Consider the following 26,831-nt stretch of genomic DNA (forward strand, 5'->3'; position numbering starts at 1 on the left):
AGGATGCAGAGCTATAACAGACTCTGCAAAGCAAAACCAAACTAGGCATCTGTGAATATAGTTATACGTGCACATATGTATTTCCTTAAAAGAGGGGAGGACTTTTCAGTTACCCTGATCCGCAATTTTCCTCCAGTCTTTGGAGCAGGAGCTCTCCCATCTAAGGTAGAGATGTGAGTTACTGCTCACCTTATGGCTGGTTTTACTGGTTCTCTGTTCCCTTTCCCCAGCCCCTCAGCCCATCCTAGTGCTTGGCCTTTTGCAAGTTCTCTCTGGATGTTATGCTTTTCTTCTGATTTACGGTTTCCTGTGGGCTTAGAGGAATGTGAGGCAGCAGTTGTGTTCTGCTTTGTCACTTTGGAGCAGAAGGGGAAACAGATTAGTAGTAACAGGTCTTGGGTTTTGGGGAGGTTTGCAGGCTGATAGCAAAGCTTTAGGAAGGATCAGAACTACTCTGTGATGACAGGCCAGAAGTGCTGAAAGCAGAGTGAGCCACAGACCAGGCAGAAATCACTGCAGCCATTGTTCCCATTGAGCAATAGCATGGACATGGCTGATATCAAATGCAAACAGCAGCCATCTATTTCTTATTCTTATTTTTATTTTAGGTAATCTGAATGTGCAGAAACCCTCCACAAAATAGAGTAAAAGCCATGGTTAAGACTTGGCAAGCAAGCAGTGAACCTTCCCTCCTGCTGCAGAAGGGAATGTATCTATCTAAGAATATATATGTGAGAATAAGCCAGTCACTTCACAAAGACAGCCTTAGAAATGGGAAGATAAGGAATCCAGAAACCAGGATACTGTGTGTTATTCGTGCACATCCTGCAGCAGCATGTAGTGGTTTTGCAGTGCTGTTGGATCACCTCTGTGTCTGGGATGGAGCAAAGTCCTGTTAGAGTATTAGCATGTGAGATTATTTAGGATATGAACTGCCAGATCAAAGCCCATTTGGTTCTGGAATTCAATGTCTTTTGGGGTTAGTTAATGTGCCACAGTCACCGGTTCGAAGGAAGCTTTGTCAGTTGTTTTCCAAAGTCAGGCCAGTGTGAGCTCAGTGATGGAGAATCCAGGGCTGTGGCTTGGCCTTGACTCAGCCTCATATCAAAACCAGGCACTCCTCCCCAAATGAACTCTGTCTTCTTGGCCTGTTTCTTTCCAGGACATCTCATTCAGGCCTCTGCATTCTCATCTTCCCTTTGCAGTGAGAGGATGTTGGCTGTGTGGAGAATAATGACAAGATTTCCACTGTTACCTGCCTCTGTCAGTCAGACCTGGTAGGCTCCCTGCTTTTTGGGCAAGCATGAGGAATACTTGCAAACAGGGGTCTTCATAGACTTCTCAATGACCTCTCCATGCATCAGGGCCTCTAAACACAACCTGCCTGCTATTAGAGGCCATAAAATCATCCCTTGCCACCACTCATGAAGGCCAAAAGTATGGCAGGTAGCTGTGTCTGAACAGCATCCTTGGCCTGGCATGTGGTTAGCCTGTGCACTGCTGTTGGATGGACGCTACAGGTGGGTATCCAGCTTGTAGTTACATCTTGTATTAGCTGACCACCGGATGTAGTTTTATTTTACCTCAGTGCACAGTTATACTCCTTTTGTTTGAACAAGGTGCATGGTAAAATATTTCCTTTGTTAATCTGCTGTGTGAGGCTGTAATGGAATGTTCAGAACAGAAATGCTCATGTGTGGAAGAAAAGACCTTTTTACATCATGAACTGACGGGCAGTGATCCTCTTTCCCAAGGCAAATGAGGTCTTCATTAATTAAATGAGAAGCAGTTGAAGCTCCATTCCAGTGTTCATAGATGTTCAGTTAAATGATGGCTGATATAAATACCATTCTCTGCCCACTGCCTCTCCACTTATGGAGCTCCCTCTGATGGGAGAACGTGACTGAGCAGAGCATCTTGGACGTGCTGTGAACTTGCTGCTTGGGGGAGCCTGTGTGGAGGAGGTAGCAGCTCTGCTGGGGCTGACATCCTTTCATCCTTTCATTCCAGGTGCTCAGCCAGTTCAGAGCAGAAGATGTGTCACACAGTGAACTGGGAAGCTGTCTGCAGGGTTAGTGCCAGCATCCGGGGTGTTTTGGCTGTGGTTGTTGCTATATGGGCAGAAAAGAGAGCTCAGTGGTCAGCAAGGACTTGGAGGCATGTAGTTAAATGCTGTCTCATTTCCAAAGCAGGGATGATACAGTGCTATCATCTCACTTTACGGAAGGGTTGACAAATCCTCCCACCTTTGGCTCATCTCCTGTTCTCTTGTATTCTTACTTAAAGGCCAAAATCCAGATGTGCTAGGCATGAGGTAGACAGGGAATGGGCTTCTTCTCAGCATCCCCGGACCATTTCACCACACGGTCTGTGTATGGTTATTGTTGGGTCCATTATGGACCGGCTGCAGGCTTGAGAACATCTGGCTTTCTTTCCAACTTCCAGTCTTGTTGGAAGACATACTACTTCCAGCTTGCTTTAGATGATTGCCTCTTATTTTTCAAGAGAGGTTTTAAATTAGGTTTGTGTGACAGGTATAAAGTGCTGGGTAAGGGATCAGGCAGATCAACTCTAGTCTTGGGTTGGGTGTTGAGCTTTTGTTTTGACTTCCTTTGGTCACATTGTGTCTCCAGTGCCTCTCTTTATTTTTCTTGTTCTTTACCTGCCTTATCTACTTAAACTCACTGGAGGTGTGAGTCTCCTCTGGGGTATTGTATAACATCAAATCTGTAAGGGTTTCAGTACGCCTGGAGAACACAGTTGCTACAACAAGTAATGCCAACAACAGCGTCCTTTGCTTTCCTGATTTTCCTATGGGTGTGACTTCTCTAGGTTTTGGAAACAGTCAGCAGTAGCCAAAACGAGTACAGAAAAACGTAGCCCCTGGCTTGAATAGTCATGTAGAGATATTAATAACCATGCACACAAAGGAAATGATTAAGGAATAGGCAGAGTTCCTAATTGAATGCTTCTTCTCCATTCATGGGAGGAAGGGTGTGAAGTCTTTCTTATGCTTGCCAAAAATCAGTCATGAGTCCATTTGTAGGACAGGTTAGACTGCAAAGCAGAGGCAGTTCCCAGGGCAGGGCTGGGCTCTTCGGAGCTGTGTGAGGAGCTGGGAGTGCAGGTTGGCAGGAGGTTCTCTATTTTTTTTTTCCCCGATTTTTACTTCAGAATCAAAATGGGCTGAAAAATTGGTCAAAGAAACTCCTGTGATACGAAATTCCAAAGTAATTTTTCATTGGAATACTGTCATTCCATTTTCAGCTGAGTTCAGCTCTTACTGTGAACCTTAGATGTCAAAGGAGCTTCAAAGTGCTAAAGCAGAACATATTGATCCATCTTTTCCTTCCAGAACGGGGTATTCCCAATCTCAACATTGTCCTATGAAGCATTTCACTCTGATAGACCAGCACTTCCCAATGCTAAAGCATCCTTTCAGAAAGTACTTTTTCTCTCCAGAAAATTCCCAGGCAGCTCTGCATTTCATGTAATGCTTCATGAATTCTGTGCCACCCCATGCTGCAGTGCCCTGAGTTAGCTCTTGGCCCTCATGGTTGCATAAGCAAAGCCTTTGATGTGCGATCACTCCTACTCAGCCCTGAGCAGGAGAACCTGTTTCACAGGGAAAGGAAATGTTTGTTAAAACACATCAGTTATATCCAGCACTTTTCAGAAGCTTCTTCATCTTTCCTGTCAGATTAGTGCATCCCTTAAATCCCAATATTGAAGAGACACAGGCCTGAAGTATCTAAAATATCTCATCAAAACAATGGGAAAGGTAGCTTTAGGTAGTTCTGCTGGATTTTGCATGGAAGCAGAGTAGATCTAATGATGTGGTGGTGACAAGATGCAGAAGCAGAGGGTTGCATGAGTGCCCTGCTAGTTGCCTTTCAGAACAGGTATATAGAGGGATTCACTGCATGTGCTACACAGCTAAAAGCACTGAGTAACTCTGGGCTTTTGGGCATATAAGTCTGTCCTCACACAAAGGTCAGCAAGTTTAAAGAGCTGGAAAAGTTTAAGTTAAACCAAATTAATCAGCATTGGACCAAACAAGAGCATTAAGATCTGCTTTTGTGTATCAGTGTGGCTCTGCAATGGTAACTAAATACCAGACAGCATTTGGGGTGTGTTTACACTTGTGGAAGTTTGCTGGGTTTATGGGGCTAGTATAAATGGAGGGGATTTAGGCTAGCGGGAAGTGAATGTCCCAAAAGAAAGGCAGAACATTCACAAAAACAAGTCTCGTTCAGTCCTGAGTTTGCTTTGTGGTTTCCTTGTGAATCAGAGGAGAAAAAGGGAGTGGGAAGAGGGGAGAGAAAAGACGTTCAGAACCCAATCCAAACCCAACCCCTTTCTCTCCCCCCAGCCAAGGTCTCTCATATAAGACATTTGTTTCTTCTGGCAATAGGAGGAAACCTTTCCAGACATTGTCCTCTGAGAACTGCTCAGTATTTGCAGTTAAAAGGGCAGTACACACGTAGACATGTGTGCACTGAGAAAGAAGGAAGAATAACTGTAATTGTAACACAAAAGACAGGTTGTCTTACTGTTTTTAGCCCCAAGAGTTCACACTGCATCACATAGCAGGTTTGATTTCATGGAGCACTTCCTGACCTGCAGGACTTTAAGAGCCTAAAGCGCCAGCCCCCTGCAGTTAATTCCTGCAGTGAATTCTGTGTTGCTGGAGGACATGATGAGGACTCATTTCTTACTGCTTTAGGGCTGCACGTGTATCCCGAGTCTCAGAAACATTGGATAAGAAGAGCAATTGTTTTCTTATCTGTCTTCATGAATCAGTAACAACGTTTCTTCCCACTCCCACTACAAGAGGCCATGCCAATTTCTTAACCCCCATCCTACTTCTTCAGCCTTAACAAGGAGGATGGAGCTTCTAGCACTGAGATGATTTTGCTTGCAAAGGGTGCTGCCTGCAAGCTGTTCTTAGGTGCCAGCATGGAATGTATCTGGGAAATACAGCGTACAGTGTTCCAACAGAGCACTTGTAGAGAAACTTGTCTTGGTGAGGGCTAAGATGATGCAGCACAAACGTTCCCCAACAGATTCACATTGAAAGCAAAAGTGTGGGGCAGAAAGCCTGGGAGTGTTGTGTCACAACCTTGTTTAGCAGATATAAAAAGCCAATCAACTAATACAAAGCCACCTAAGGGTGGCATACCATCCATTACCCTGGATCTGGGGCATGGCTTGTGTTAAACTGTGCTGTGTGTAAACCCTTCAATAGGATTGTTACGGAGGCCCCAGTAATTAAGGGATTATCCATTGAAAGTGGGAGATGCTCTCTGTGCTTTAGGTAACAGGACACTGCTCCTTCTGTGGCTGGGATAGATGTTCAAGGACTGTGTCTCTGACAGGAACTTGCTCTGGAACTGGTGGTTTTAACTGGAAGCCTTGTGCCAAGGGGACTGGTGTCATGCAGAGTTGAAGCATGGGTAGTTTGGGTCTGTGCAGCACTTCCAAGTACCTCCCAGTGGGTTGGGATTTTTTTAATGTCAGATTTATTATTGTCTTCCATGGATCCACTTTCAATAATAGCTGTTGTGCTGAGACAAGCTGAAAGCTTGGTTCTGCTGCAAAGGCAAAGGAGATGTCAAAGAGCTGTAAGGCAGGGTGCACAGAAAGGGGCATCACTGTTTGTTCCCAGGAGAGTGTAGTTCTGAATATTGCTGCTCTCAGGGGCAAAAGAGTTCCTTCCATCTGGAAACAGAAACATTGAACACTGGCAAATATTGGCAAAGTAGAATCAATGGAGAGGGTCTCTTTTATGACTTGAGACTGAGGAGGAGGATGCTCTGCTCTGCTGCTGGTGTTGGAGATGGCAGCGTGACTTTCATCCCCATGTGTATCCCTGCCTGCAGGCTGGAGGAATGCACTGACCTCCTGTGTCACTGCTTGTGGTGCTTTAAGCCACACTGGCAGCTAAGCTCATGCACTCCTCTCCCAGCAGAATGGCGAAAAGAATTGGAAGGGTAAAAGGGAAAAATCTCATGGGCTGAGATAAGAATAGTTTAATAATTGAAATATAACAATGATTGCAATAATAATAATAACAATTATAATTGATGATGATAATAATAATTAATAAAAATAACAAGGAGGGAGGAATAACCCCAAGCAAGACAAGTGATGTAAATTAAAACAACTGCTCAGCACCCACCAACTGATGCCACCCAGTCCCCAAGCAGTGGCTCTCCCAGCCAGCCTTCCCACTGGTTTATTGCTGAGCATGATATCCTACAGTCAGGAAGATCCCTTGGATCAGCTGGGGTCCAAACTCCTTGTGCACCCCCAGCCTTCTCACTGGTGGGGTGAAATGAGGAGCAAAAAAGGCCCTGACTCGCAGTGATAACAAAGCCGTCCCGGAATTATCAGGAGTTTCCAGCACAAATCCAAAGCACAGCCTCATCCCAAGGTCTAAAAGCACTTAAACCTCTGGGAGGTCCATTTTCCAAACGACTCAGCAGGATGAGCAAGAAACTCTTTCAAAAGGCTTGTCATAAGTGTCATAGTGAGGAGTGTCAAGTGCCAAATAACTCATGCAAACCAGACTCCTCTGGGGAAAAACTCTGGAGGTTCTGTGGGGGTCAGGGCCTGAATTCCCAGCAGAATGGGATGACTGTGGCTCAGGTGAGCCCCTGCTGATGGAGCTGCACTGACAATGATGCCACACTGGGACATGGAAAGCAAACCCCAGCACTGAAAAGGCAAGTGAGGATCCGCTTTGGCAGAGGGTCGGGAAATCTCACTGAGCAGGGAGAATGGTGGAGAGGCAGCCAAGAGGAACACAGCTCCAGTGTTGGGGCTCACAATGGAGTTCCTGTGGCAGCGGCCACAAGGGAGGGCTTTGTCTGCAGCCTGTGCTCCACGTGCAGGGCCATTAGCAGCTAATGAGTTCAAACCTCACCGGCCAGGCAGAGGACAAGCAGCAGTCAGTGCGAGATGATACTGTGTCCTGGAACAGGCCCTGTGTGGTTGTCTGTTCCGGAGCTAATGGGAACAAGAGATGAAGTGTGTGTGTGTGTTTGTGTTCAGGAGGTCAGGGTGACATTTATCTCTGCCATCGCAGCAAAGGGACACCTGCCACTGGCAAATTGAACTGTCTGCCTCGCTCTGCATTTGTGTATGTGTGTGTTTCTCATCACAGTCCCTCTTTCTCCCTGTTTTGGCACTTCAGAGAATGCCAAGGGATAGGAAGGGTTTGGAGCCAAGGCCAGGTGCATGATTAGTGCCCATGGTTCCGAACCACAGAGAGGCATGGGAAGCAAAGAACTAATGTAGTGAAGCCTTATGGCAAGATTCTCTTTGGATGCAAAGATGCAGAGCCAGTGCTGAAGACTGGATTCCTACTTGGTGCAGGTCAGCAGTGCTCCACATTGACTCCATATCAACTGAAAGACATTATAACATCTTCCAATACCTACAGGGGTTGTCAAGAAATCTGGAGTGGGACCTTCTACAAGAGCATGTAGTGACAGGACAAGGGGGAATGGCTTTAACCTGCCAGAGGAGAGATTGAGATGAGCTCTTAGGCAGAAGCTCTTCCCTGTGAGGGTGCTGAGGCACTGGCACAGGGTGCCCAGAGAAGCTGTGACTGCCCCATCCCTGGCAGTGTTCAAGGCCAGGTGGGACACAGGGGCTTGGAGCACCCTGCTCTAGTGGTAGGTGTCCCTGTCTGTGGCAGGGGTTGGGACTGGAGGAGCTTTAAGGTCCCTTCCAACTCAAGCCATTCTATGATTGTATGGTCCTATTAAACTGCTCCTGAGATAGCAAAAGCACTTTTCTCCTGCTTTACTTGCAGTTCCTTTTGCTAACCTACCCTTCCTTCTCTGCATCATTTTCCTGACTTGCAGCATGTCCTTTTATTGTCAGTGTGTCTTTTCCCCTCACTGTTCTTTGGCTCCCATTGATCCCTCTGAAATTCGTTCGTATTCCAAACAAGCAGGCTCTGCATCTCCTGCCAAACTGTGTGTGTGCATTGTGGTTCTGCATGTGTGTGGGAGAAGGAATATTTAGGAGTAAAACAAAGTTTTCTCTGCAGCAATAACCGTGATAGACTAAACAAAATCTTGCACACAGCTGCAGTCCAGCTATTTCTGCTTGGAGGCAGGAGGCTTGTGCTGCACATAGCAGAGTCCACCTAACATCTGCCAGTGGGGCTTCTTTTCCCAGTACAGCTTTTCTGTGGAATTCTAGTGAGTCAAAGGCCCTGATTCTACCTGCACTCCACACCACTGCCAGCAAGGTGCAAGGCAGCACTATTCTGCATGAAATTCTTCATTCTAATGAAAAACCTGGTAGGAATTTGATGTACATCAATGGCAAGGTATGCAGCCTTCATTTCAGGCTTTAATTCATCACTTGTGCAGGTTTAGTATGTCATTTAAAGTCTCCATATAATAGGAAGACATTTAACAGTCAATTCTGCCATTCGTCACCCACCTGCAGTGACTATACATGCTGATTCTGCATATATCCTGGCTTAGTATTAAGGATGATATTTGTGGCAGCATGGGGTGGTGTTTCAGTGTCTCATGCTAAAAGATCCAGCCTGTGTGCTTTCACTTGCTGGCCAAATTCACCTCTCCCACCATAGCAACCATGAGGTTGCTGAGCTTTAGGAGTTGATAATTGCTTTGTGGTATTTAATTTGTCTTCAAGTTGCAGCTTCTGGTACCAAGTGATCCCATGGGACCCAGACAAATCAAAGGCTTGATGGTTTCCATAGAGAAATGCCCAATGGCTATAGGCAGGTAAAAAGGATTTTGTGCTTCTTATTTTAGGATATGTCATGTGTTTGAAAGTGTGATTTGTGGAGTCACAGGGCAATGCACTTCCATGGACAAGGACATCTGTGGTGTCCTTGCATTAGGCAGTACCAGAAATAAAAGAGACACAATGGTCGTGCAGACTTCCGAAGTATCTCACCCTCAGTTTTGTGCCTGGTTTTACTGTTTGTTTGCATAAAAGCATATTTTTGTATAGAGAAATTTAACAACCTAAAGTTTGACCTACAGTGCCCTGGGTCAACAACTGCCCTCACTTTGTCTAGGCTAACTGGGATGCTCACTGTTTTAGAAACACATTGTGGCTGGCACCTTTGTGGGGTTCACTTTGTTAGTTCACACATACCTCTTGTGCTCTGTGCCAAACTGCTCTTTAATGTTAAATAATGCAGATGGAGCAAGACTAAAGAAACCTATGAGTGCTTCATATACCATGGTTAGCAACAGGCACTCCCTGTCTTCTGTCTCTCAGTGTGGGACAGCAAGGCACCCAGGGGTATAAGTGTAGCAGCATGTAACGTTGACTCCCTAGTTTATTCTTCTCTGGGCATATCTCTGGGTCTGGTTCATCATACTAGCTACACAAGTGCAACTGGTTTTACAAGGACATTTCTTCACTCTGATTCCTGCTCCAACTTAGCAAGCTGGATGAAGCATGTGCTTAGCACTAGGCATATATGTGAAATCCCACTGAATTTGGTGGGAGTGAGAGACAGGTTTCAAATCAATTATCTGCTTGAGGACTTCGCATATGCATTCCCTTTAAAACCTAGCTGGCTCCAGGACTTCTCTAAGCCTTTGTCAGTGAAGACATTGATGTTAACCCACCTTTGGTAGCTTTCTCACTGGCTTAGCTTTTCCCAGGGAGCCTCTACTGACCTGCAGTGAAGCCCTGTGGTGAGACCTCCAGTGTCAAACTGTCACCTCAGTGAGTCTCTCTCCTCCAGGTACCATGGAGTACAGTTTACACATGTGCTATCCATTGAGAATTGAGCTACAACTCCATGTTTGTCTCTTGTGAAGCACTGAGCTGCCTCTTGCTGCACTGTGCACTGTTCTCTGGGGCTATTGGATCAAACAGGAGAAACTGGAAGTTCACACATTTAAGGGAATGATGGATTAAAAAATCCTGATTTTTTATTGAAGGGACGAAAAATAGGTAAAAATTCTCACTGTCAAGATGTTCAGTACTATGTGGGTGTCCCTACAGTCAGACAAGGTAAGATGAGGTACACTAACACCATAGTTCCTACCTGCTGCTCACTGTAAGGATTAGGAAGGAGCTCTTTTCTCCTCTTCTCCATTGACAATTGACCTAATGTGTTCAGGGAATTTCTTTCACCTAAGCTGTATGATATGTGTGAAGCATAGAATCATGGAATGGTTGAACACTGCCAGGGATGGGGCAGCCACAGCTTCTCTGGGCAACCTGTGCCAGGGTCTATTTTTTCCTAATATCTAATCTAGATAAGGCTCCATTCATGTTGTCAGAGAGCTTCTGTGTCTGGGAATGGCTGTCTTTACTGGAGGGAGTATATGTTCTAATCCAGGGCAGCTCTTCAGTCCCTTCTCTGATCCCTCTGGGAGGTACTCCCATAGGATTGTGCTTGTTGCAGAACCAGAACTAACAGTGATTGAAATCTCCAGTATTTTAACAAGTGACACGGTGTCTGAGGTGGCAGTTTGCTGTCAAGCCTGGTGAACTACAAACTTGTGTGGCTGTAGCCTTGAGAAAGCATCTCACATAGATTCTCTTCTCTTCCCAGCCAAGGCAGGATGCTGAGCTAGCGTTTACGACACTGTCCAGTTTCATTCCTCCTTAGAACTCACATCTCCAACACTCTTCTGTACTCTCTGCTCACTGTCCTCAGAAACCTTTGGCTGCATTAACCACATCATAACCAGTCCCATGCTATTTCCATGAGCAAAAGCAGAAGCCTTGGAAATCAGGCTCTCATTTTGAACAGGAAGGCATTGCACTTGCAGGATATGGTTGTCATGGATATTGTCACTATGGAGCTGTTGCCATGGTGCTCTCTGCTCCCATCCACAGAGATGCAAAGTATACTTTGAAGAAAGGAGGAAGAACAGTGGATACTGGAGGGCGCAGGAGCTTTCAGATAGGGATTTAGGGAGGTTGGCTTAGAGTTTTGTTGACTCTGTTGTCTGTCTGTGTAAGGTTCCTTATTTCCTCTTTTGTATCTTATAGTAGCAGCCAACAAAAGGAAGTGAGATGTTACGTATTTGCTGTAGCACCCTCCACAGTAGTATTTCACCATGCTGTGAAAGCAGCACCTTTCTCTCTTGCAAAAACAATCCAAAGAATGACCACTAGTAACCAGTGTTTGGCTTTTACCTCATCTGAGTTGAAACCTCCAGAAATCCAGTATCTTGCAGAAGATGAGGGTGGAATTTAAAAGCCCATCTCCCCTGCAGGCCCCCTTTCCTTGAAGGAACACACTCACCTCATTTTAATTTCTAGAGAAAGTCTGTGCTCCTTTGGCAAGTACTTTGGCAGCTCTTAGTGACCTTGTCAAGCTGCTGATGGTTCTGGAAGAAGGAGTTGAATAAGAAACGAATTGTGTCTGTGCCAAACATCCTTGTCTAGTTAGGGGCAGAGCTGTTCTCACCAAGGCAATGCTGGTTTCACTCAATATCAAATAAAACATAGATTTGATAAATAATAATACCAATAGCTCCACTTTGCACACCTACAGCTCCTCTCTGAACTTTCTGCCACTATTGTGGATGAAACCCTCCAAACACTCCTGAGAGAGTGGGAAGGGTTCATTTTTTCTTGGGCTATTAGTGATAATGGAGCACAGAGATTGCGGTAAGTGGCCTTCTGTAGATGCTGTAGCCATCAGGAATAGGATCCAGGAGTTCCTGTTTCCTGTCCTGAGGTCTGAAAAGCCCATGTTTCATTAAACCAAGGGAGACCCTGAACATGACTGTAATGACATTTAGTGTTGGGCCCTTACCAGCCTTATTTGGAGCTATGTTAAACAGAGAGCTGAATGCTCTGCGTGGCTAAACATTGTCTTTGATCTGAATATGCCAGTGGCTCACTTCCAAACTCATTAGGCTCAGGAGGCAGTCCTTTTCCTAGCCACAGAGGATGTTTCTGTGGAGCAGTTGTCACTGCAAGGCGTGGATTAGCTGTTTCTCTGCATTTGACAGGCACTTTTATTGCTGCCAGCAAAGTGGGGTTTATGCCCATGTAGCTATTCCTGGTGTAAGGTGGGTTTCGAGGAATCTCCCAGCCCACTCAACATGGTGATCAGGTACAGCACAAGGTATAAAACCTCTATTTGAATGTGGTGCTCCTGTTTCATGTGTGTCTCATCCAAGGCAAGAGGGATGGAGCAAGCCTGCCTGCATCCAAGCCCACAGCTGGGAACAGCTGGCCTGCAGGTGGGTCTGTTCAGGGTTCAAGGGCTACAGCTTCTCCTTCCCTCCAGCTTGGGGAGAGTTTTATGGACAACAGTACATAGGGCTTGTAAGGGAGCGCTAACACCATATAGCAGTTAGATCACATATGTAAGAGTCACAAATCAGCCCGAGTTGGAATTGGCACCAGTGGAGGTAGAGAGAGGGATCCAGGCTCTCTGGCAGCATTCCTGCTCTGCTGAGCTAAGGGAGTATCTTCATGTTGACTGCAATGGGAGCTGGCTTGAGCCCCGTGTGTCCTGCTGGTACACTTGGAGTAGGATCAGCTCATGCAGTGCAGAGCTGGGTGGCCCCAAGGAGATGTACCTACATTTAATGGGCACCTTTGGAAGCAAGACCCTCCAAGGTGCTTTTTACCTGCTTGGCTGTAAAGATGAAGCTTTTTTGGAGGTGGTGAATGAGGAGACCTTTGTATATAAGTGTTCCTTAGGGACAAATGAGCCCTTTGCTTGACCAGTTTAACAACCTGTAATGTGGTGAGTGCATGCAGAAAATAGCCTGGAGTTTTAGAATTGAAAACCAACCTTAGTCTGTGTATTCCTGTGCCTCAGTTTCCCTGCCAGCAAAGTGAGGGAAACCAGATGAGTGTTTGTGTCAATAGCACTCAGTGAACAAAAGCATTGAAGAAAATCATTACCACTCTTCCACCATGAAGCAAAAGAAACATGAAACATGCAGAGAGGCCTCTCTCAGGAGTGCCTGTTGATCACTTCATGCCTAAGCTGGTTAGTAACGTGCTATTGTTTAGTTCTAAGGTTTATTAATCAAATACATGACTGTTCTTTGCTGTAGTCAGCTCCTCACCTGAGGATCCCTGGAGCTTGCCAAACATGGATTAATCACTGAACACTCAGTGTCACTGTGAAGCAAATGTTTATCGATGTAGCAATGGGGAAGTCAAAGCTAAGAGATGACTTATGTGGCAGCTAATAACTGCTTTGGTAAGCCTGCTCGTTGCTCCAGTCATCGTAAACTCTCTTTTGTAAGACTATTACTCTGCAGAGTCAGAAGCAAATAGTGACTAATTATAACGTAACTAAAAGAGGGGCCTTGTGATTGACCTGTCACAGCCAGTGCCCCGCAGTCAGGATGTCATTTACCCTTCGGGTTTGACCATACTCCTCTACCAGCTCTGTCCTAAGTGCACTCTAAGCACAGCTTATGAAATGCGGTTGTACGCACCCACACAGTTACACTTAGCTTCAGCTTGTAGTGATGCCAAAGGCAATTTCTGCATCAGTTTCCCAGTGGATTTTCTTGCTCTGATCGCTTTTTGGATGTGGGTGATTATTCTCTTGGTGCTTGGCTAGGACCATCTAATGTAAGTCAGTAAAATCAAGTCACAAGAGGTGAAAGGCAGATGTGTTCTTGCTGCAGACTCTGTTCTCGGATAGCAGTCTTGCTTATTATTCCTGTTCCCATGGGATATAAAGATGCTTCTGGGAAGATTTCTTTATCATGTTTCTGAATGGCTTCTTTAAAGGACAAATTAAAATTCACAATGCAGAGCCTTCTGGACTGTGGGGAATTGCTGATTTCTCTGAGCAAGGAAGCTGAAGCGTCATCCCTGTGGTTGGAAGGACTCTGCTTTGCACTGAACCACCACCAGATGAGCTCGTGGATTGTTTTCTCCCCGCTCATGACGGAAATAGCCCAAGGCCTGGAAAAGCATTAGCAGGAAGAGCGCAGCATCAGGAAATGCAAAGGGCACCCAGCCAGGACATGACTACACAGCTTTCAGCTGCCCAGCAGTTGGGACGTTGCATTTTTGGGTGAAGGGATTCAATTCCCTCTCGTCAGAATCGCTGTTTCCTAGCCAGATGCTTCCAGCTGGATGAGTGTGAGCAATGAGTGCTGAGCATCCCTGTGCACACACTGTGGCTACTCCTGTGCCTGGGGTCTTGTGTTTGTGGATGTGGCAAGTGTGTAGGTTCATACGTAGGGATCATTATGTGCCATTTGCCATGCCTGTTCAACCCACCTCTGTGTTCCTTCAGGATGGAGCAGGGGAGCTCAGCAATGCTGAGGTGTCATTACTCATCCTTGTGGAGTTATTCCAGGTTCCCAGCTTGCTTGTGTAACTGAAAGGGTTTTGCCTTTTATCTATGACATGCGGGCGGAATAGTGGGAGGATTTAAATTTGGGAATGAAATTGGCAGGGAGTTCAGCCCAATGCTTATGTTCTGCAGTAAGCAGTTACAGTGGAACCTGTTATTTCTCTAGGGAAGCATCATCAGTGGACTTTGGAACTGCATTAGGGAGCGGGATAAGATATTTTGAACCCCAAAAGCCATAGAATAGACTTAGACCTAAAAGAATAGACTTAGGCATGCGGTACCCTTGAAGGATGGGAAATCCCTCAGAAAAGTGTTAAAAGAACCTGGTATAATCTCTTTCCCAAAGCTTTCTACTTGGTAAATGGGAAAAGACACTGCAGGGAAGGAGTTAGGCACTTGCTTAAGTACTGAGGTCTTTTTGTCTTCCACTACAGCTTATCCAAGATGAATGCATGGCTGCAGTACCCCTAACCACAATTTGGCTTCATAATTCATCTCCCCAAGGACTTCATTCAGATACAAAAGCACCATGTGACTGGAAAGGATGGATAAATGTTCAGTCTCACTTCCTGTAATGAAGCTGGAACTCCATTACAGTGCTGGAACTGAATAGGTCCCTGAGATCACTGTCCTTGAAACCAAAGAGTTGGCACCTTTTATATCAAGCCTGTGCACCAAACAGAAAGCTCAAGTTTCGCGCTCTCCTAGCCACAGTCAGTTGTATTCATGCCTTAGTGGATACCAGACTCAAAATGTCTTCCTCCTCCACAGAGTCCAAATATATCAACTCCTTTTCTTAGGTTACGATAAAAATGGGGAGTAAATTATAGATGCTCTCTCCACCTTCTGGCAGGAGACAGGCCACTAGACAGCCTTGTTTCACCAGCCTCTAGCTGATGGCTGCAGGTTAAACAATGCTCTTGCCTTCCTGAAAAGAAAAGCATCCCCAGAAATGCCAGCTCCCTTTTGTAGCCGGTTGTTATGTCCAGCTATCAGAAACACAAAGAAACCAAGTGGAAAAATTGAATCTGGCAGGAAGAGTGCAATGCATGAAGGCACACAGCTTCCAAACCCAGAGAGCAAAAATAGCTGCAAGAGCAAAAACTGGCCTGCAAGAAGGTCTTTAATTATTCCATCTCTTTCAAAAGCTTTGCCCCCGGCACAGCCAGGCTGCCATTTGTATAGAGAAGCTGTATGTGTTGTAGTAAAGCTTGAGCAATGCATTATTAGAGAGAAAGAAGTGGCTTTTTTGGCTGTGTTTTCAAAGAGCTGGTAGCAGATCGATTGTGGGCAGAGCCCTGGGCATGAGGCAGTCTGTATGTTCCTAGTGAGTCACCAGGATTTCAGTTTCAGTCCGGCTGTTGTGAGGGTGAAGGGGTTTAGGTTTCTGCTTGGATTCTAGAGGCAAAGCCATTTAGCTTTTAGCTGACACTACCGTAACCAGCAGCCTGGTGAGTCTGTGTTTCAGGGCATTGATGGAACACCCTGTCTTCAAGAAGCCACCCATTCCCTCCTGTGATGTCTAAGTCTTTATATCTTTCTCCAGCGCTTGCAAGTTGACACTTTTGAAGCTATTGAGAAACACTGAGAATATTGCAAAGCTTTAAAATACTCTTGTGTGAGTTGTCTGTGCTGAAGAGGACATCTGAGTTTGCTCAGATTAGGGAGCGGATACTTGGTTATTATTATACTGGAATTAAGTCAATAGCAATTGTATGAAGCCTCCCAATTGGCTTAGATGTTCAAATGAACACTGCAGCAGGACTGGAAAGAAAAGGAATTGCTAAACACCAATAACCAATCCAGTGTAATTTGCAAGCCAATGAAAAGACCACTGTTAAATACACCAACTTAAAGAACCTTTTCTGAACTGTCAAAGGCACTTTAAAAGTAAGATCAGTTTCTTCTTCTTTGGGCAAGTCCCTTGATGCCCACTTGGGTACCAGAACAAGAAGGGAGGGATGCCAGGGCAGGTGAGCACTGTGACACAGTAAGGGAACAGAGCTGAAGCAGAGGTTGTTGTCTCTCTCTTCTGTTAGAGTTTGCAACATCCCCTTTTGTTGTATGGCTTGAGGTAGCAGAGAGGTTATCAAGGGAAGAGATGATGATGTGTGGGGCCAGGGAAGACGTGTCACATGTGCTTCATTTGTCCTCAGCAGGTGTAAACTGTCCGTAAGTGGGTGTTTCTCCTTGCATGTCAGGAAGTAGAGGAGCCAGCTGTAGACAGTAGTTGTGTTTTCTTGCATCTGGTACTTTTTAATGAAAGCAGATTCCAGAATGTCTTTTAGGATATATAATGACTTGGGCTGTTTCCTCTGGATTTGATGTTCCGCTTATAGAATCATGTTAATTATCATGTGAATTATGTTAAGATGTAGGGAGTATTGTTTGCTGAGATGACATCAAGAGCTCTTGGATGAAGGGAGTAGAGACACATCCTTTCCTCACACAGGGTTTCAGCTCCCATTGCTGCAGAACATCACAGCTCATTGAGGAACAGCAGACCTACCCCTTTTTTAAAAGAAACCAGATGAGGAAAGGACAGCAGTGGAGTCACAAGTGGCCTGTAAATGGTCAGCATCCCCCTTTTGCCCTCCCTGGCTGGGAGCAGCATCGGCAAACCACAGGCTAGAAGGAATTGTTAATGGAAAGGGACATTAATGGAGGTGACACTCCTCTACTTGTAAGTAATGTCATCTGGGAGCAGGAGAGCAGTGGAAGGGGAGGACAGGAGTCTGAAGAAAAGTTCCAGCTGTTACATCATGGTTCTTGAATATGCTGCCAATTCAGATTCAACAAGATCCATGGACTTTGTGGTGAATAACTGCATGACGGCAGACTCTTTCCTCTTTATTCCGTCCAGGTTACTCAGAGCTATAGCAAATGTTGGCTGTCTCATAGCTCGCAGATGGGGACTGCACTCCCCCGTGTAAGCTATTGTGCATACTTCCCATTGAAGAATGCCTGGAATCGATGTTAGTGGATGTGCTGTGCTACTTTGGTTACGTGTAATCCCTGTAAGGTACATACAAGTACCATGCTGCTGGCCTGAACCCTTCCTCAGCTTGTCAGAAAGTTAGATTTAGACCTCAAGGGCTTTCTTCTTAAATCTGTCCTTCCTTCTCCAAGAAGCATGTCCCTTAGTGGTGACAGTCACTGTTTTCATCCTTCACTAACTCACAGGGGACACCAAGAGCCCCAGAGACACAGAGCTACTACAAACTCTAATGGTCCTTTCAGGACTTCTGCTGTTCCCTTTGGTGGGTGTTCTACCCTTTTGCTGGGACAACAATATTGACTCATCTGGCTGTAAGTCACAGCTCTCCCCTCCTGTTCTGCCAGCTGGCACATGCTCAGAAAGCCTGAGTGTAATATTTCAAGAACCAACCTTTTAAATTACAAGCCCACAAGCTTAAGGAGCTCCTTGCAGGGAAATTTGGGTTGCTTATCCTTGGTGTGTAAGAGTGGTGTGAGGCTTACCACATTTCCAGGTGTGTGCTTAAAGAAACATCTGTCCAAGTATAGAGATCATACAGCAGCAAGCAGCTCTACAAGGGAATGCTCTCAGGTTTACAGTGCTTACTTTTGGACTCTAGCCTCCAAAACGTCATTCCATAGCACGTGCCTCAATCTGGGAATGCCTATTGCAAATGCCTGATGTCATGTTAATATTTCACTTTATGAGGGAGGCCTGGTGACCTTTGCAGCTGGATTCTAATGGCCTGTTACTGTCACATCTGCCCAGTGATGTGGAAGGAAAACAGATCTGATAATCATGGAGCAGATTTATCCATATGCAGGCAGAGCCCATGTGAGTGAAAGAGACTCATGGTGTTAAAGGACCAAGATGTGTTTCTGCTTGAGTGATGGCTCCTAAGGTTCAAAGGACATGTAATTCATCACATAGCTGCACTTCAGCCACAGCAATAGCCTGGCAAATAGGGTTTGGGGTTTGGTGTTACTGAATAAGCAATCTGTGACTTATAGGAATGGATGGCTAAGGTGTAACAGTGGTTATTTCTGTATCACTTGTCATTGCTACCAATTAACAGCACTGCCAGCAGAATCTCTTTTCCCAGCCCTGTGGAATTCATTCCTGATGTGGTATGATCCTTCTCCAGAGTAAGTCCTGAGTTTATGTAGCAGCAGGAAATCCAAAGTGGGAAGTGCGAGTCCCTTCTCCTGTCCACCACCAGCACACACACCTCAGTCCCTCTCATCTTTACTCATGGGACTTCTGGCTTCTTTCCCAATCATTGTAAGCAATGGATTAATGATTGCTTTTTGCTCTTGTCATTGCAGGGCAACCATTGATGAAGTGGAAACAGATGTGGTGGAGATAGAGGCAAAGCTTGACAAGGTAAGATGGGGCAGCTCAGCGCAATGGTTTTAAGAGGGACTGATGAGTTCCTGCTTAGAAATATGGCCCCACCAGTCGCTTCTAAAACATGAGCCCATCTCAGGCAGTCTGGAAGCCAATAGTGTACAGGGCTTGTCAACAGGACCATGACTCCCTCTACTGACAGGTACCTGCCAAGGCTGCTTTGTGGCTGCCAAAAGATTCAGAGGAAGAGATCCAGGTGGGTTACTAATGCTGAAGGAAGGCCTTCTTGTTCTGGTCCTGGATCTCAGGGGACTGACACTGCTTCTCTTGCTGTGAAAGTTATTTTGGTGCTGTCTGATGCCTCTCTCCATCACCTTGCTTGTGACATTAAGGAGCTGTTACATGTCCACACAGCTCCAGCACCCCTGTGTCAGCTAAGGGATATAAGGAGACCCTTGCAGGTAAACAAGGTGCCAGATCCAGGCTGATGGTGGTGGTGCTGTCTGATGTTCAGCTAGACTGTGAACCAGAGCTGCAATCTGACGCTGGAAATAGCCTCTCAGGGACCAGTTTGGCTGTTTTGCTTTTATGCTGGTGATTCTTTACATCCAATTGGTAGTTTGGATCCAAGTCAGAAGCTTTATGATAGAAGGCGGCTTTTCCACCCCCACTTCTCCTGATGTCTGAGACATCAGCCAAGTTGTTTCTGAACAGGAACAGAGAAAAATGAAGAAAAGGAGCCAGAGGAGCTGTGGGCTTTTTATCTGAGAGTTTTCCCAAAGCTACCAAGGGGTAAAACTCCTGTGTATGATGGAGAAATGGGCTTTGTTGAAGTCACCAGCCTTAGGCAAAGCTGTGTCCTATAAAACCTATTTACTAATCAAGCTGCTTGAAACAGTAATCTGCACAAGCTAACTAGTGTCACTGATGAAAGCTGCAGAGGGATTTGGGTTATCTGTTTTCCTCTAAGCTAAGGCTCTAAAGACAAAGCAAGGGGTGAAACTTGCTCTGAATCTACCACTGCTGCTGTCAGTGCCCGCTGTAGTTAGACAATTTGGTGTGCCAGGAACAACCCTGGAGTGAGAAGGATGGGCTGGAAGTACAAGAGCAGCTCAAGGCTCTCAGTTTCTTATTGTTCAGTGCTTTGTTGCAAATTGATTTGAGCTCCTTTTGGTTAGGACTGCATCCAAACAAGTTTCCTGCAGCTTTGCCTTCCCCTGACAGCAGGTATGTGGTGATATTCCGTGGGTGGCCATTTCATTGTGTTTGCATGCATCATTCCCCTGCCTGCTGCAGAGGTGACCAGTCACATGAAGTGCTGCCTCAGTCTCCATCAGCTGCAGGGTATCAGCCCTGGGTGCAGGGGGAGTGAGGCTGGATTTTGCATCTGAAGAGCCACTGAAGTTCAACTTTGTTTTGCTGAGAGTAACTTTGGGCGAGAATCAGTCACCCTCATTCTTAATCAGTCAGTATTTGATGGCCCAGCTCCTGTCTTTCAGCCTTCCTAGGGCTTGGTGTTGTGCAGTGGTACCCAAATAGCCAGCATCACTAGTTCTGAAAGAGCAGGAAGCTGGCAAGGACTGAATGTTTCTCTGCCTTTTACTCTGCTCCCGAGCACTTAGTTTATAAACTATAAGCCTGTTAACACCTCTTTAAGATAGAGGTAAAGGGCAGTGTAAGAGATTCATCTAAGGGAAGACCAGAAACTGGGGCTTGTTTTGCTGTTTCAAGAAGAATTCCTTCATTCTGTCCTGTGCTCTGTCTGCAAAGCCACCACTGCTCCCCTTGGGAATGTATTTGTGCTGAATGGCCTTCAGCTACCACTAACTCAGCCTTGGCCAGGAGTGTGTGCACAGAGGCATTCTAGAAACTGCCACGTTGCAGATTAGGCTGGGTTTCCTTTCCAGAGGATCTGTCCAAACCTCTAGTGTATGTCTGGGCTCCAGATGTGACAGGAACTGCATCTGTTTGCTTTGCTTCTCTGGGCTTGGATGGGATAGCACAAATGTGCTAGTACCCAGCATCAAATTGAGTGGCCAGGAGACGATGTAAGTGTGAAAGAGTGAAGACTATATATACTGTGTATACACAGATAAACCCTGTGTGACTATATATATATATTTATACATTCAGATATGTTCTTACAGAACTGCAGACAGAGGGAAGTCAGCTTGTTCTGCAGTGCATGCATAGAGATTAGGCCCCAAAGCCTTGTGGCTGCATACATAGAACAAGCACTAAGCCCCAAACAAGCACACCGTGCTGCAGTGGGGCTTTGGTATCCAGCCAAACTGGAGAGCTGCTCATTGCCAGCCTGTAGGTGAGGCTGGTTGACAGGGCAAGGTTTCTGAAGCCATTTGTCATGAGTAAAATTAATATCCCTAAAAACCTCCTGGATTTTGAGAATGGAAAACTTCAGTTCCAAGAGTTGTTCATTATCAGCAGTTAAAAGTTTTCATTTAAAAAGCTCAGAACAGTGATGATTTAAAAAATAAACCAACAACCAAAAAGTGGAATCATTTTGCTCAGTGATCAGCCATTCCTGTTGCAAATCTCTTGGGCTTTTGGTTTATGGGTTTGTCTGAAGTTGTTTAACATAACCTTTTACAAGGAGCTTTGGCTGAAAGGAGATAGGCTAACGGCCAGGAATCCTGGCTAAGCTAATGCTCCAGTCTTTACAGTGAGTTCCAGGCATGTTATTGCAGTTTGGTGTGGCTAGGAAGTCTGGGAATGTTCCCTGCAGCTGTTAAATTATCAGAAGTTAATAAAGGCTGTCTAGAGATGCAGCAAAGTGACTCCAACAAGAGGAAGCCACCCCATTTTGCTGGAAGCTCCAGGTAACTTCTCTGTACCAAGGCTGGTGATTTGATTCGGGGCATGTGTATCTTGCTTAAAGTTAATGTTTCTCTGAACAGAGGTCCATCAGAAAGTCTGTACTAAGTCACAGGCAGTCCAGAGATACATGATGGAATCCCTCACAGTGCTCCAGTGGTTTTCTTGGGCTGCAGAACTTTGGGAATTGATTCATACTTAATCTACAGTCTTGATGGTTCCATCCTTGTGTGTGATAGAACATAGCTTTTCATTGGCTGCATGCAGCAGACATGGCTTAAGCGGTCCTGGTCAGTTGGTTTAAGCAAAATATGACACAAAACCATCAGGCCCCCCTTTATTCTAAGGTAAGAAGAGCAAAACAAGGCTCCACAAGTATACGGAGCAGCCAGCTGGGCTTAGAGATGTGACAGTCCCAAAGAGCAGCATACTCACAGCAAGGAGATTCTAGACAGCCTATCACTTCCACCCAGCACCAAGGTGTCTTTACCTTTCTGCAGTCAGTCTGTGTGATCAGGTTCCTTTTAGTGCAGTCCTGATGCCTCAGGATAGAATGAACAGGAGAATCCCACTGGAAAGAATGGGCTGCTCTGATTTATCTGTCCTCAGGGGTAGCCTGGAACCCTTATTCTTAAGTGAGAAGTGAAATGTTGCCAGCATAACATGCCCTGAGAGATGTGATTTGCATCCCTGTTGCTGCTATGTGCAGTAAGGGTTGCTGGTGTAGCCACATGAATGGCATCCTATTCTAAAGGTCTTGGGCTGGGGTGCTGGTGCACATTAAAACCAACCTGGTTGCAGTTCAGTTTGATGTGATCAGCTCCGTATGCACTGACACCTCTCTCCTTGTGCAGCTGGTGAAGCTATGCAGTGGGATGATTGAAGCAGGTAAAGCCTACATCACCACCAACAAGCACTTTGTCACCGGAGTCCGGGACTTGTCACAGCAGTGCAAGAAGGATGAGATGATTTCGGTAAGTGATCCTTTAGGATGGAGCATGGGACACAGTGAGGCCTGGGGAGCGTTAACCTTCCCAATGCTGTGAATAGAGCATCAAGAGCATCAGCATTAAGAAGCCATTTAGTATGAGATTTTATTTTTAGAGGAAGGTAGAGGTAGTGCAGTGCTGAAAGGTCAGAGTGAGATTCATTGTTTGCAGGGAGAACTGGACTTTTAAGAAGCTGCAGTGCTGGCAAGGCTGCTGGAATCTAGGTCAGTAAGCTTCAGTGACTTAGGAATGTGGGAACCAGCCTGCACAAGTGACAAGTGACATCTTGATTGCAGCACTGAACTGGAGAGGACAGGGAGTCTATGGCTTCAATGCCAGGCATTCTGAAATGCCTTCTTGCCAAACAGCAGAGTGGCTCTTTGGTGTAATGAGGGTGTCTCTCAGCCATTGAACCCCTGGGTATGAAGGGCAGCTGCTTCTATTCACTGCCAGTCTCTTCACCTTTATTTGCAGGAGTGCCTTGACAAATTTGGAGACAGCCTGCAGGAAATGATTAACTACCACATGGTAAGATGCAGCTTCCTCTTGTCTTGTTGTGTGCTGATGACAACCTTTCTCAAGGCACTGATTATGGTCTCCTGAGTTTGGCTTACCTGACACTGCACAAAGGTGGGGTCCACAAAGGAAGTGTTTTCTGATTCCAGTCCCTGCTCACTGTGTAGCCTCGAGAGCAGCAAAGGGCTGGGAGTTATTGTTGCCTTTTGCAACAGGATTGAATTGGATGAGCTGTGACTCTGTTACTCACAGTGATCCATCCTAATGCATCATGTATGCTAGGAAATGGGATTTCCATGGGTTGCAGAGAAGGTACCACTGAATGAAAGGGTATGTACTGCCACATGGGTGCCTTTTGGCTCATTTCAGATCAGAGATACACAATGAATATGAAGAAGGGTGAAGTTAGAGGCCCCTTCATCAAAGGAAGAGGAGAGCTTACAAAGGTCCCACACTCCATGTGCTTTGTTCATTTTGGACAGAACAGGGTTTTATAGTGAGGACTGAGGAGCTCAGACAACTCAGGACTGGCTCTTAGCAGCTTGCATGTACAACCATGTTACTGCAGATCTGGAATACTCTCTGAAGCTTGGCATTCACATTTTTGACATTAGGACACCAGCAAGGCTGTGAATGGATCTAACTGAAAGGATTGCTTTGTTCAGCTGATGCTGAGAGCAGACTCAGTGCATTTTGTGCAGCTCCATGGCTAAGGATAACACAGGAAATATTAATGATACACTGAGATGAAAGGAGGGAAGTGTCCAGACAATGCCTATTCTCCTGAGCTGACTTTATCTCACTAACAGAGCCCAAGAAGTTACAATCTGCCCTTTCTCCATCCCAAACATCCAGCCATCACATCTGTAAACCTCGTAGAAGAGGAAGGTGCTTCATGCTTGGTGGCTCCATGCCAGACCTACAATATTAAGTCTGTAACTCAGCTGGAGCTTAAAGCACAAATACTGTAAAGCTTCATGGTGCCAGCACTGCCCTGACCCACTTTTATACCACAGTGCTCCTGTCTAAGTACATTAGGCACGATGCTTGATTTTGGGATGCAAGTTAACCACATGAACCTGGAGAAGAAATTGCTTCAAGTTCTTGTAATTATTTCATGAAGCAGGTGGGAAGGCTGTTTCCTAGTTAAAAATGAGAGGGAAAAGAGGTAAAAAGTAGTGGTGGGGGGACAGAGTGAACAAACCAGTGTGAGCTTCAGAGAAAAGGTGTGTTTGTGTGAAAACAGAGAAAGTCAAACCCTGGTTTTCTGATGCTGCTCACATTCCCTCTGAAAGCATAACGCCTTTTGGCCAAGGAACATAAGAACCCCTGAGCTCCTTCCATCCAGGGATCACATCACAGCAGCACTAACAGGGGCTGAGCAGTGCGTGCAGCCCAGGCAGGAGGGAGCAGTCCCAGCCAGGATCCTTTGGCTGCAGGATGCTGTTGGCTGTGCAGCTTCACTGGATCCCTGCTCTCTGCCAGAAGTGGCACTTCAGGGATTTCTGTTCTCTCAGCCAACTAATAAGCAGAAAGACCTTCCCAGAGCTGTCAAATCCCCGCTGGAATAACCCTTCCCATGCACCCCACCCTCTACACTCCCCGCTCCATCTGGGGCAGCATTTCCCTACCATGAGCTGCATGCACAAGGGATACTTACATCCTCCCTCCCCACTGCCTTTGGAGAGCACCCTCTTCCCTTGGTGCTCAGCAGTGTGAATCCCTCTCCAGGAAATGGCTTTGGAATGATGGCTGCATCTTGAGCCCTTTCCGACCGCTGTTCAGTTAATGGAGTTATTTTTAGTGCCTTCTGCTGTCTCCTTTGTGTGTGCTGTGTGCGTGTGTGTGTATGTGTATCTTGGCTCATCTGTGTCTGGGGAGCTCAGCAATGAAACAGTTGTCAGTGCTTGCTCCAGGAATGTGGCCAGGACAGTATGTACGACTGGAGCAAGTTAAAAAGAAGGGAAAATATCCCCTAAAAAGTCAGTTGCAACAGCTTAATCTATGACTTTATTGCTCGAACAATGAATGTTAGATCAGCAAAATCCAAGCATGAAACCTGCTTGAATGTAGAAGATGAACACACTGAGCTCCAGAGTTTTCCCACCTTATAGTGCAGAGGGAGGAAAAAGCATCAAAGCAACCTTAGAGGAGAGATGACAAAGAGAAAGTTGAGTTCAGAAGAGCTGCAATCAGTGTCCTGTGCCTTTTGTGCTCTTAGCCCACATGCATGTGGGCTAATGCTCTTTCCCAGGCAGTTCCCTTTCTCTGTGTGACCAGAAAGAGAAGTGAAAGAATGCGAGTGAAAGTGCTGTTGTGATGGGATCACTCTGGCTGAACCCCTTAAATGCATCTTCAACGTCATCTTCAGAAGCTGTAACAGGAACATTGTCCTCATCAGTCCTACCCCAGCTTCGTTATGTCCTCAGCTGCCATAAATCATTGCAGCTACGTCAGAGGGATCCTCCAGCAGGAGCAGCAGCAGCTTGCAGAGGAGATTTAGCTTTGCTGAGCGAGCCAGAAGGCATTTCCTGCTGACAAGGAGAAAAGCCACCCAAGCTGTGATGAGTCAGTGAGGCAGATGGCAGATGTCATGGGTGGAGGGTAGTGGTGGAGTGCAGGGGGAAGGAAGGAGGAAATGAAAGAGGACAGGGCTTCCACAGCCTGTTCTTCACAGCGTTGGGGGGACCACCTGCATTATCTGACAGCACTTGGGAAAGGTCCAGGGTCATCACTGGTGGATGCAGAATGACCAGCTGACAGGAGAGATGCTTTCTGTCATTTCATGGCTTCATAGTTTTGGCTATTGTGCTCTAGTGCAATGATGTTACACTAGTCTAACAGACTTCAGCGAGCTGCTGCTCTTGAAGTTTGGTACCAGTCTAGCAGTTACCACGAGCTCAGTGCTGCAGCTAGGGTTTAAGAAAGACCAGGTTTTGTCAGTGTCTGGAATATCTTAGGATGTCTCCTTTCTAGTTAGGGGAGAGAACCAACTTCAGTAACATCTAAGGGGCAGGAACAAATGTCCTTTGACCAAAGCACAAACTGGAGCTCTTGAGCTTTTTTTTTGAGCAACTCAACTTCAGCCTGGTTCAGAAGTTGAACTTAGACTGTTGACATCTGATGTGTGATAGAAGTACTGTTGTCATCTTGTTTTCCAGAGCACAAATCCTCAAGTGAGCTGTATTACAGAGGCATCACAGACGGAATGCTGTTCATGGGTGGCATTTATCTGGTGGGCCATTGCTCAAGAGATGAAGGACCGAATCATGTAGCCAGACAGCAATAAAAGTCATTTAAGCATCTCCTGCCAAACAGAGGATGTTTGAATTCTGCCTGGACCTCCTGCCCCTTGGGTTACTGTATTCAGCTGCTCAAAGCTGCAGTGAAAGAGAAACATACTGTAGGAATACGAAGTCAGGAAGAAATGTACAGTATGCTGTCACTGTTGAGGTTTAGTTGTTTGACAAGTGCGGTGGTATTTGTATGCTCTTTCTAGAGCTGTGTCAGGCACACACTGGATAGATATGCCATAGAACGAGTGACAACCCGGGTCTTGGAGATCCTCTTTGCAACTCTGCAGCAGGACAGGTAGCTGAAGAGAAGAGGTGGAGAGGTCAGGAGAGACTTCCAAAGCCTAGAAGTGTTTGAGAAGGAGCAGAATGGGCCATCTTTGGGGAGCAGGGTGCCTGACAAGGTTATGGATGATCCCCTTCTGCAGGCCAGGGAGGGGGGTTACTTTTGTTCCCCAGCAGATACTGAGAGGTAGCTGATGGAATCCCATATGGGCAGTGCTGTGGCTGCCTCCTTCTCTCACAGACACGTTGCAGTGCCCCTGTTTTGGGACAGGATTCCT

At 46.0% G+C, this 26,831-nt stretch overlaps 1 protein-coding gene across 1 annotated transcript in view; it reads left to right on the forward strand.

The window, feature by feature from the left end:
- ACAP3 (ArfGAP with coiled-coil, ankyrin repeat and PH domains 3) overlaps window positions 1–26,831 on the forward strand; it is a 77,221-nt gene that overhangs the window by 15,225 nt on the left and 35,165 nt on the right. The window contains exons 2-4 of the mRNA XM_065696336.1: window positions 18,617–18,674; window positions 22,325–22,444; window positions 22,934–22,987. Of these exons, the coding sequence (XP_065552408.1) occupies window positions 18,617–18,674; window positions 22,325–22,444; window positions 22,934–22,987 (232 nt within the window). The remainder of the gene's footprint in view (window positions 1–18,616; window positions 18,675–22,324; window positions 22,445–22,933; window positions 22,988–26,831) is intronic.

Source organism: Lathamus discolor, chromosome 16 (assembly GCF_037157495.1).
Source record: "Lathamus discolor isolate bLatDis1 chromosome 16, bLatDis1.hap1, whole genome shotgun sequence".
NCBI lineage: Eukaryota > Metazoa > Chordata > Aves > Psittaciformes > Psittacidae > Lathamus > Lathamus discolor.